Genomic DNA, 12,194 nt, shown 5'->3' on the forward strand with positions numbered 1-12,194 from the left:
GGCATGTAATCCAGGAGACCATTAAGGAGCCTAGCCCAAATTCTCAACTGCCTTCAAGCTAAGAAGGGCACTGTGCCATACAATGCATACCATGCACCTCTCTCCCCATCAGGAGCTGGCACTGAAGCAGATTACAGTATTTCCTTTCACCAAAAACAGACAAGCCAGCAACAGTACATCACAAAGAAGAACAAAGGCAGTGTGATACTGATAAAGTGATTATAGGGAATTTCTTGGATTTTTCAGCCCTCCTTCTCCCAAGCTTCCCAAGGGGTTCTTTGCTCTCTTGTCTAGCTTTAGTAAAAAAAATAAAATAAAATAAACAGTTGCAGCAAAATTCTGCTAAGCAAATCTTTAAAAAGCAATGGCAGGGAAATTCTAAACTGAAAGCAGGAACCCCCTGAACAAAGAATAATGCATTAAGTCAGAATGACTACATGAGGGACTTTGTTCCTCCCTCCCACACTGGCAGTCCCTAAAATCTTTCCAAAAAATTTAGAATCTCCCTTTCTGTCTTTGGCAGTAGATTATTTCAAACAAATGTGTCCTGAATGTGATCAATTTAGCCTACAACTGGCAGTCTGAAGCTCTCCCTTCTTTTCAAGGAAATCCTCCTCACCTGCCAGACCAATAAATCCTCTTCCCTCCTGTCTTACTATCCTGGATGGTAACAGAAGATGTTCCTCTACCTCTGTTAGGAGAACAATTTTATTCAATAATGTTTCTGAGGCTAAAGAAAGATGATTCTTGGAGATAAGTTCTGGATCTTTCACTCCTAAACCAGTTGGTGATAGTCCCCAAATTCTAAATGCTGTCACTTCATAGCCTATTAAAACTTCTTCCCCATTTGAGTTTCTTAGTAACCTTAGATTTAAAAGTTGCATATCATCAGTTTCCTGTTCATCCAGATTTCAGGTGCTTCTTAAGGTTTTGTATGTCTGGATCACATTCTCTATCCACTACTCCAAGAGTATTCACAAAGTGTCTAGTTCCTGTGATAGCCCACTGCAGACTGCAGGGTATCCACATTTTTCCTTATTTAAATTTATTATTTATTTATTTATTTCAGTTTGATTACCGGGGAGGTCCACTGGGATTGGGGGCCCGTTTTCAGTGGAGGCCCGGGGAGAAAAGCTCCAACAGGAAACAACAGTGTAATTACATGAAAATTCAAAGAAAGTTTGCATTACAAATAACAGGTTGCTACAAAAAGAATAAACACTAACAATTTCTATTTTGATCAGGAGGAAAAAAAACAGGCTTATAGCATAAAAATCAAGATTTTACTGTTTAGTTACCTATGCTAAGTATATTTAAAAGAGGTTAGAAAGGTAAAAAGGTTAGCCTGGAGAGAAGGGGGAAGATAGCTTGAGAGGTATGGGCAGAAGAGTATAGTTGCATTTCCTGTTTAGATAGAGGTAGGAATGAAGTTGGGTTTTGAAGTTATTAAGGTTGGTACATGTCCTTAGTGTGGAGGGCAGGACATTCCATTTTTTAGCTAGGGTAAAGGATAAGAGAAGCTGACCTGCTGGGCGCTTGGGTTTTTGTATGGTGATCAGGTTTTGGTGAGAAGATCTAAGAGATCTAAGGGGGCATAAGGTTGTAGAATATTGGAAGGAGCAGGGCAGTTAGTAGGATGGAACAATAATTTGTGGGCTGTGGGGATTTGGAGAAAGTCAAGTTGATTGGGGAGTTCAAGCCAATTTAGAGAGTGAAGGGAGGTGCAGTGATGATAGGAGGATTTGGCATTTGTGGCAAATCTGGAGATTGTGTTGTAACATTGTTCCAATTTGGAGGTAAGTGTGGATGATAAATTAGTGAGCAGGGGAACACCATACAGTAGAGAGGGAAGGAGGTAGGTAGAGGCAAGAGTTAGTCTGATGGGAGGAGAGAGGAAGTGGTTGTTTCTATACAGTAAGCCAAGTTTTATGTGTGTTTTTTGATGTTTAGCTGGATATGATTATTAAATTTTAGTTGGTCATCAATTGTAACACCAAGAAGTTTGGCGGAGGGTACAATCTTGATAGTGGAGTTGTTACGGCTGGTAATTTGAAATGAGTTTTTATCAAGAGAGGAGGATTTAGAGGGGGAGAAAAGGAGGATTTTAGTTTTGTTTGCATTTAGAGAGAGATGATTTTTGAGCATCCAGTTTTCAGTGGTTGAGAAGGCACTTTGTGTTAGGGCTTGGAGCTCTGTTAGGTTGGAGGCACAGCAGATCAAAGTGGAATCGTCACCGTATTGTACAATTTTGGTGTTAGGAATGGCTTTGTGGAAGTCATTAATAAAGAAATTGAATAGTAATGGGCCGAGTATGGAACCTTGGGGTACTCCAGTAGGGGTAGGAAGGAAAGTAGAGGTGGCATGGCCTCATTTCACAGCTTGGGACCTGTTTGAAAGGCAGCTGGAGAACTAGGAAAGAGTTTTTTGGCAGAGGTTGAGATTAGAGAGGTGGTTTAGAAGGTGGGTATGAGAGATGGTGTCAAAAGTTGAGGCAGGCCTTAGGGATAGCAATATATAAATACATGTCAGCAAAAGCAATGCCTATAATAATGCTGAGACTATGTTGCTAAAACAGCAGGCAATAATATTCTGACTTCAGTTGGGTGGAAAAAAGACACTGATTATACAGTAGGAAGTTTAAAAGGCAATGGTTGCTACGGTTCTAAGACAAAATGTCATGCCTGCAGGTAAAAGACACTGTTATGCAATTGCAGGTTGCAAAATAAATGGTTGCTAAGGTTTTAGAGGTAAAAAAAAAAAATGTGTCTACAGGTAAAAAAAGACACTGTTAGGCAGTTTACTGCTAAATCAATGGTCACTTAGATTCTAGTGCTAAGATGGCATGTCGGCAGTTAAATAAGGCAGTTGCAGGTTAAAAATCAGTGGTCACTAAGGTTTTAATAATTAGGAGCCGAGTCTTACAGGAAAAGTCACTGTTAAGCAGTTAGCTGACTGAAAATCGTGTCAGCAGTTAAATAAGGCATTTTCAGGTTAAAAATCAATGGTCGCTAAGGTTCTAATAATTAGGAGCTAAGTCTTACAGGAAAAGTCACTGTTAAGCAGTTAGCAGACTGAAAATCAATGGTCGCTGAGATTCTAGCGCTGGGAGCTGAGTTAGCCAAGAGAAAAAGTCATGTCTAAGTACAGAGAGCACATGTTCTGTTCTGGGCAATGTGGAAGCACTTGGATCATGAAATATTGTCGACGACAATCAATAAAACATGCTAAGACACTAGCGTTGTGTGCAGCGTCTAGTGCTGCTTAACAGACACCTCAATAAAGCTCAATAAGATACTAGCATTGTGACCAGTTTCAAAATGCACCTTAACAGACCCAATGAAGCATATACTAAGCAAATAGAGCAGAGGACTTAAAATTACACGTTGCTCCTACTAGAGTATTGGTAAACCATTCCCAAAAGTCTAAACAAAACGGACACAAATGCAGACGCTAAGCAAAGGGGACAAACAACACAAGAATGCACGCTGCACAACCAGAGCAGAGAGAAAGGCAAACCTAACTACCCTATCTCAAGGTGAGATAGGGTAGTTATAAAGCTTTAAACAGCAATGTTAAAGGCATCAGTATACTTATAAAGTTTCAGTAGCTCAAAACAGCAAGTACACATCAGGTATTAATACAGCAAAGTTAAAGCAGCAATATGATTAAAGCATTTCAGAAGCTTTTAGTAACATAAACACATTAAGCATAGATACATTAGATTCAGTTGTACTTATTTTTTCATTTTCTCTTGTGCTACACTTACCGGGAAGCGAGAGCACAGGGCCGAATGCACAAAGGAGGGAGGACATGTGTGGACCAGATTTAAAAATGGTGCCTCAGATATCGTCCTGGTGAAATAACATTCAGGGCGGAAATAAGCCTAGGGGGAGGGGATAAGTAGGGGGAGATTTAGGAAGGGAGAGGAGAATGGGGAATGAAGTAGAGCCAAGATGGCGGATAGGCCCAAAAAACAATCAGTGACCTGAGGCTGGAGAAGGAGAACTACTGCAGGGGTGCAGGTATATGGTTATAAACTTTAATTTACAGTTAATAACTAGGATTTTATGTTTGGTTAGTGAAAAACTCTCTAAAAGAATGTACATAAGTGTGGGGAGGTAAGTTACTGATTCTGTAGTGTAGGGCAGAGACTTTGTAGGCAGAGAAAGTTAGTGGAGCAGGAAGAAGGGATTATTGCTGTTCTTTTTATCAGGAGTATGATGCCACCTAGTGGAAAAAAGGAGGGAGGTGCACTCAGAGGAGAAGAGGTTCCACAGAGAAGTTAGGTTTACAGAGATTAGATAGAGGTATTGTGGGGAGTAGACTGTAAACCAAGGATGGGAGGGGGGGCCTGTGCAGTGACCAGTGGTAAGCTACTTTCATGCACACCGAGGTAGAATGCTGCTCAAGGTTAGGTAGATGCTAGAAAAAAACATATGTAAGACAAGATTACATACACTGAGTCTCCTTAGTAAGGGAGATAGGGTCCCAGAAAATTAATATAGCTCAAGCAGATTGTCCACGGACGTCTTCTCTTTGAAAGGAGGGATATCCTGTCTGGCAGTGAAGAAGGGGGAAACACTCTGGGGAGCAGACTGAGTCTCCTTAGCAAGGGAGATAGGGTCCCAGAAAATTAATATAGCTCAAGCAGATTGTCCATGGACGTCTTCTCTTTGAAAGGAGGGATATCCTGTCTGGCAGTGAAGAAGGGGAAACACTCTGGGGAGCAGACTAAGTCTCCTTAGCAGGGGAGATAGGGTCCCAGAAAATTAATATAGCTCAAGAAGATTGTCCACGGACATCTTCTCTTTGAAAGGAAGGATATCCTGTCTGGCAGTGAAGGAGGGGGAAACACTCTGGGGAGCAGCAGGAAGCAAGAGCAGCAGCCTAGGCACAGGGTTGAATGCACAGAGCCTAGACTGACTTGCTTATCTTTATAGAGTCTTTTTCAAAATGCTAGGAGCCTCTGTCTTGTGCAGCAGATCTTCTACACAGGCTTAGATTTCAATAGAACACTCAGAAATCTTTTCCCAGATGGTTGTTTTTATGGGGTGCCAGCTGGACACCTCATTGCAAAGTGCTTTTCTTCAACAGGAAAGAGATAGATCTATATAATCTATTTCTGGGGTTTTCCACTTGGACTTCAATGTTGGCAAGGGGGTTCCTCAGTATCCCTGGGTCTCATGGCATCCGTTATTCTCATGATACCTCTTGCAAGACTCCACATGAGAAAGATATAATCTATCTAACATCGCCATGGTCCTAGCATCAACACCCATGGTTTTTGGATTTGTAAAAAGGGAAATGATTTGGAGTAAACATCAAATTTCTCAGAATCCAGGTCTCCCATTCTCCCCTTCTGCTCCAACATAGTCAAAATAGATGCCTCAGATGTTACTTGGGGAGCATATAATGGTTAAGATGTTTACCTCACAGACACAAGATAAAGGGTTTGATTCTCAACTCTGGAAAGGAAATTGGCTAGGCTTAAAATGCCCCACAATGGCAGCTAGCCTACTATTTACCTATAACTATAACTAAGTATCAATGGCCATAAAAGTGCAGGATCCTTGGAATAAAAAAGACAGACCAAAACACACAAACATAAAAGAGATGCCAGCTCTTATAAATGTTCTCAACACCCTCTGATTCATTTGTGGTCCCTGGGACCTCTTCATATTTTACAGATGGCAACACCACAGTGATGTGGTACAGAAACAACCAGATTTTACCCCCTGTGCAGACTAGCCATGTTAACAGGGGATATAGTTTCACAACACAGTGTCGCCTGTCAGGCAACTAATACCCTGTCAGACTAAACTTGTGTGGCAGACATGCTGACCAGGACCAGAACAGACCCTTGCAAATGGAAACTGAATAAAGGGGTCTTCCAAGATTTGATTCATCTTTGGAGAACACCTCAAGATGATTTTTGTCTCCTTTCTAATAAACTGGCAAATTTCTCTTCTAGAACTCTATGAAACAAGGCCTGGAAGAGAAATGCCTTTTATTTTCTTTCAACGGAAATGTACCTGTATGTCTTTCTGCTCTTTCCACTGATTTTCAGGGTTGCTCTAAAGAATCAGAAGGGCTCCTAAAAGATCATTGTGGTGCGTGACTCCCTTCTGGCCACGGCAACAGTGACTCTTCCTTCTTATGAAAATGGCCAGTGGCAATTATCACAAGCTTCTTCACAGACTGGAAATGCTCTTGCAAGATTAGGGTGTTTGATACATCCCATCCCCAAAAAAGTACAATTCACTTCAAGGATAATAGGGTTTTAATACCTTTTAGGCACCTGTTTTCTGAGGATGTGAAGCAGATATTAACAGAACTAAGAGAGCTTGCTACATGAAAATCATATATTAGCAAATGTAAACGGTATTCTAGTTGGTACTAACAAAGGAAACAGCACCCATTCAAGCCTATTTTCTTTGTTTTTTTGGTATTACAGTATTTGTGTGAATTACTGTCCTATGGCCTGTCATACTCCTCTATCAAGGTTCATTTGTCGGCCATTTCAGCATATCTGCCCATGCAGTCTCATGTCAAAATGTCTTTGAAAGGGTTTCTGCATAAAAGGCTGCCCACTAAGCCATTGACTCCTCCTTGGCTCCTCCTTGCGATCTTAATTTTCAGTTGGACAAACTCGCTCCATATGACCCAGCACAGCAGGCTGAACTGAGTTTCTTAACATGCAAAACAGTCTTATTGCTCTGACCTCTGCAAGAAGAGTGTCTGTGTTGCAAGCTGTTATGGTGGGTCAACCTCATCTCACTTTACACAAAGATAGGGTTTCTTTCTGAACTATTTATTCAATTATTTTTATTGGTATTTGATTACCAGGAAGGTCCAACTGGATAGGACCTCATTTTCAGTGGGTGCCCAAGGAGAAAAGCTCAAGTATTACAAAATATTTTATGAACAATAAATTTCACAGTCTATAAAATAATGCAAAAAAATATATAGTTTAAATCATTATACCAAATTTGACTGAAACATTGACTAAGAATTAGATACAAGTTAAATGATAATCATTTAATAGTTAAAAAAATAGCCAGTTCATAGAGAAATTAAAGGTTAGTTAATATAATACAAACATGCATTGCAATATGAAGTGAGGGAAAAGCAGGCTTAATGTTTATTTTGAGAGAAAGTTAGGGGAGAGAAATTGACAGAAGTAAGGAATTGAGTGAAGAAGGGAAAGTAAGAAGATGTAAGGTATGAATAGGTATTTGTTCACATTTAGGGATATAGTTTATCCCGGTATTAAGCAAGAATAGAAAGCCAGTTTTTGGCCAGAAATTCTTTCAGAATAAGTCAGAAGGATGGGAGCGAGGGTATTGACATAATGGATAGAGACAAGCAGTTAACATGGTATAGAAAATGTCCAGATCTGATAGGTTTCCGGACAGACAGGAGTTTTTGGTCATTGGATCATAATGACTGACTGGGAACATAGTTGTGTAGAATGTTATTTAGTGTTGGACAAGCAGATGGATTCTGGATAGTTTTATAGGTTGTAAGAAGCTGTGTATATGTTAGTTGACGGGGTTGTTCTAACCAACTTAGGCTTTTTAGTGCTATACAGAGTTGGGTTCTGAAAGGGGTATTTGCTGCAAATTTAACAACTTTCTGAAAGCATTGCTCAAGTGTTGATTCTTGTGATACTTGAAAGTTAGTAAGGATGGGAGCACCATACAGAAATGTGGGGAGGAGGTCAGTGTTTCCAAGTGTAGCTTCAGCTGCGTTGTTGATAAATGTTTTGGCTCTATAAAGCATCCCTAGTTACTGATGAGTTTTTCTGACACAGCTTTGTATATGGAGGTCAAATTTAAGGTTATCAGCCAGTATCTAGTGGGAAAAAGAAGTCGCATATATTTTCTGTTTGTGTACTTTTTGCCCCCATGCCTGCCAACTATCAAGCCACCCTTGTTAGATTCAATCCCATTCATTCTCTAGTGGTTGGGATAGTCCTCAGATTATCAATGGCAAGAACAATCTGATCTACAGCTAAATAAATACCTTAGCTGTCTCTTACTGAAGAAATATTGGATTTAAGTCAGAGAAATATTAAGCAAGGCAGAAGAGCATATCTTCACGGATGTGTCACTGGGATCCAAGAAAAGACCAAGACTGTTCATTGGCTTCAGTTACAAATATTTATGCATTTTTGCATGTCACTCTTGTTGTCATAGGAAAAGTAACTAAACCATATTTTCTACATTCAGTAGAAATGTTTTTCAGAAACTGGGGATTATTACATTATATAAAATTACATCAGTTGTTTCCCACACAGAAGACAATAGAAAATAAAGATCACAAGTTTTCTCGTACACTTCTCACCACCAGTGCAAATTGGCGCAGATCTGTGAATTAAAGTGATAGTGAGAACCTCTTATTCAGAGACAAAAGCTCACCATGTTAGCAGCTAATTATCATGTCTCTGGATCAAATACTGCGCTGTTACACCTGACTTTGCTGGCGTTCTCCCTACATGATTGTGAATCCATGCATCTCTGTAGTCCAGGCACTTCCCAAGGCACAGACATGTACAGAAATACAGACTTTCATACTCACACATACACACACACACACACACACACACACACACACACACACACACACACACACACACACACACACACACACACACACACACACACACACACACAGACACACACACACACACACACACACACATACACACACACACACACACACACACACACACACACACACACACACACACACACACACACACACACACACACACACACACACACACACACACACATTTATCCAGCCAAATGCATAACCCTACACAAACTCTCACAGAATTGGGAATGGCAGCTGGTGCATTATTAGATAGCTACTCTTCTGAAGATTCCGGTGTATGAAACAGCCTAAGTTGTAAAGTTAGACGCAATAGAAAACTCTGCATGAAAGAGATATAAGAAGGGTCTGCAGAGCAATGAGAACAAGTAATATATCACAAAGCTTTTACCTGTTTAATTAAAAAAAAAAAGAAAATGGCAGATCATAGATAACAGATGATCCCCTATCTGGTTTCAGAGTTAATGCTGTAGTATAAGATTTATGCAGCTGTCTCTGCTTATCCTTTATAAACATCACATCTGCTTTACTTTACTGAAATGAATGTGGACAGTTTAGTGTAGAAAGGTCTGTTCTCAAGATAATGCTTGGTTTTATGAATCATATATTATATGACTGGTGCAATTGTTCTGTGTTTGACGTTTTAAAGGATGCTATGTCAGTAGTTTTTCTGTCCTTCAGGTGGATGTCCTGCACAACTCAGATTATGTGGAGCATGTCAATCATATGGTGATTCAGCCGCAGTTCCTCCAGTCCATTCATCATTCCATTGCTGACTTCACTGAAAACAATCTCAAGGGTGTCCATAACCCAGGTAGGACATTTGCACTGAAAACAGACATCAGATGAATTAATGAAAAGGAATGAATAATAAAACACTGTGATGTTATTGATAAAAATACATAAAATATGGTCAAAAATCATTATTTTAATTTTGGTTAAATACCTAATTACCATGTTATCTGTATTATTCATGTTGCAATAAATTATTAATGAAATAACCTCAGCTTAGTGCCAAGTCTTAACTTACTGGGTTGATCTGCAAAGAAATGGCTGACATACAGTGTGTATTAAGATTATATATCCTGAGGATTTATTTCTGTTCTACTGTTCTTACAGGACATCAGCTGTAAATATATTATTTTTAGCCAAACTGATGTCTAAGCAAAAAAGAAGTACCAGTTAATAAATTAATATCCTTTTAGTCACTCATAGCAGAAAGTGTACTTTGAAGTGAAGCTTGATGCAACTGTCTCCAAGTAGATGATTCACCTTATATTATTAAAGGAGCCCCACAGAGTTTGCTGTTGCAATACAGTTATTAGCACTCACCCTTATCATAAGGAACATAGAGCTAATTCTTTTTATAAGAACCTCAAAATCATGTATTGCGTCATTTCCTTGTCATTATATTTCAACATCATGTGTCAGGTAATCAGACTTTAAAAAGATTCTATTATAGCTTCTTAACATAAAGTGCCTCACAGAACATTTTGCATTCTTTACAAAGAAACAGAGGAACAGAATTAGATAAAGAACCTTCAGGCTCACCTTGTCTGTGTCACTCCCATATGATGTAGTTTTCTATCTCCTGTTGCCCTCTGATACCAAAATAACTACACGGTAAGTTAGTGCCATATGACCAGTCTATTAACAATTTAGTATCAGGCTTCAGGCTTTATTCATCTGCATCTGCTTCTCATATATTGCTAAATGTAATCAGTTTCAATGTTCATATATCTCACATATTGCCAAATACAATGAGATTCAACTTTCAATTTAGTTTATTGATTTGTTCAACACAGAAGTGAATCTGCCTTAATCAGCAAACTGTGCCGGTACCATGAGCTACTGCCCTACCTAAAAAAAAAAAAAAGACAAAAAAGCCCTTCAGTGTAATAAGCCAGTCACTACTAGTGATTGGCTTATTACAGTTAGATCCATGTCCACTCCCAGTTCTTCCATTGAACAGCAAAATATAAACCTGACCTTCCTTCCACTGGTACAACAATCAGGCAGCAAAATGCACGACATAACCCCCCCCCCCCCCCAGCCATTCAGGGCCCATTCTTGTGCCTTGCACACAACCCTCATTCAACACATTTTGTTTGTCATTTGTTCTTTCAAACTATAGTAAACTGATTGCTACAAAGGTAGCAAACAGTTGCTACAGTTTTTAACCATCCTGCATGGGAGCTCCATGGCACTCATATTTTACTTAAAAAAATCCATTTCTTCTTTTAAACTGTAGACTGCAGCAAACATTTGCTACTACTTTTATAGCTTGAAAGCACATAGCACTACAAAGCTCAGGTTTTAGTGAAAAATAAAAGAGAGAGAGATTTACTTTTTTACTTTTTTACTTTTAAACTGTAGCAAACTGCTTGCTACAATCTAGTAAGCAGTTGCTACAGCTTAGACCACACGCTGAGAGGTATTGCATTAAAGAGAGAATGGGATCAGTTGAACGTGCCCCCCCAACACTTTGTACCCAGGGCAGTTGCCCACACACCTCACCCTAGCTACGCTATTGCTTCAGCCTTACTCAACATTTTCTGTTTCTTTGTGCTTGACTTTTAACCTATCCAGAGGCTTCTGCATTTTAGTTAAAGAATTCTGACACTAACCTTACCATGTCATGGCTGTCTTGCTAAACTCTACATATATGTCCTAGCCAGTTATCTGTTTTCTTATTTATTCACAGACTCCAACAGAGACTCACAGCTATTGACATTTACCCATACAGCATGCAGTGGAAGCATCACTGCATCACCTACCTTAATTAATTTCATTTAATTAACCATAATTCTATAACAATTACCTACTCTTACCTCCACATGTTAAGCCACTGGTCATCCCACTCAAAACTACCCCATCCTTAAGCTTGTCTTTTGCTCACTGGGCATTTTTAATTGCTTGCACGTAAATGTCAGCTTGTTACCCCCTTTCATTGTCCCAAAATCTTTGTCATAAGAAAGAACGTTTGTTATTTCTGTATTCCTCTTATACCCACTAACACCTTAAACTTACATACATCTCAACTACTTCCACCGTTTATGCAGTTTCATTTTTACATTTCCTTTTCTATATATGTTGTCATATAAATATATGTATACATACTGTAGATATATATCTATATATGTATATATACATATACACATATATATATATATATATATATATGTGTGTGTGTGTGTGTGTGTGTGTGTGTGTGTGTGTGTGTGTGTGTGTTTATATATATATATATATATATATATATATATATATATATATATATCTATATATCTATATATATATATATATATATAGATATATATATATATATATATATATATATTTATATGGGTCTCCCTGACTTCATCGACCTGCCGAAACACCGACACTAAGAAGACCGACACGAGAAGACCGACGAGACAGATGATCGACAATGTGAAATCCCGACAGCCGAAACACCGACATGGGCAGTGTGTGAGCACGAGCGGACAGGTAAGTGTGTGCTAGTGAGGGATTTAGTGTTAGGGAGCAGACAGGTAAGTGTGTACTAGTGAGGGATTTAGCGTTAGGGAGCGGACAGGTAA

The 12,194-nt window shown here is 39.1% G+C and overlaps 1 protein-coding gene across 1 annotated transcript in view; it reads left to right on the forward strand.

Moving 5' to 3' along the window:
- Positions 1-12,194, forward strand: part of LOC122801177 (calsyntenin-2-like) — an 843,582-nt gene that overhangs the window by 598,264 nt on the left and 233,124 nt on the right. The window contains exon 8 of the mRNA XM_044070740.1: positions 9,298-9,430. Coding sequence (XP_043926675.1) covers positions 9,298-9,430 — 133 coding nt within the window. The remainder of the gene's footprint in view (positions 1-9,297; positions 9,431-12,194) is intronic.

Source organism: Protopterus annectens, chromosome 4.part1 (genome assembly GCF_019279795.1).
Source record: "Protopterus annectens isolate FY-2018-M chromosome 4.part1, PAN1.0, whole genome shotgun sequence".
NCBI classification, from domain to species: Eukaryota; Metazoa; Chordata; order Ceratodontiformes; family Protopteridae; genus Protopterus; species Protopterus annectens.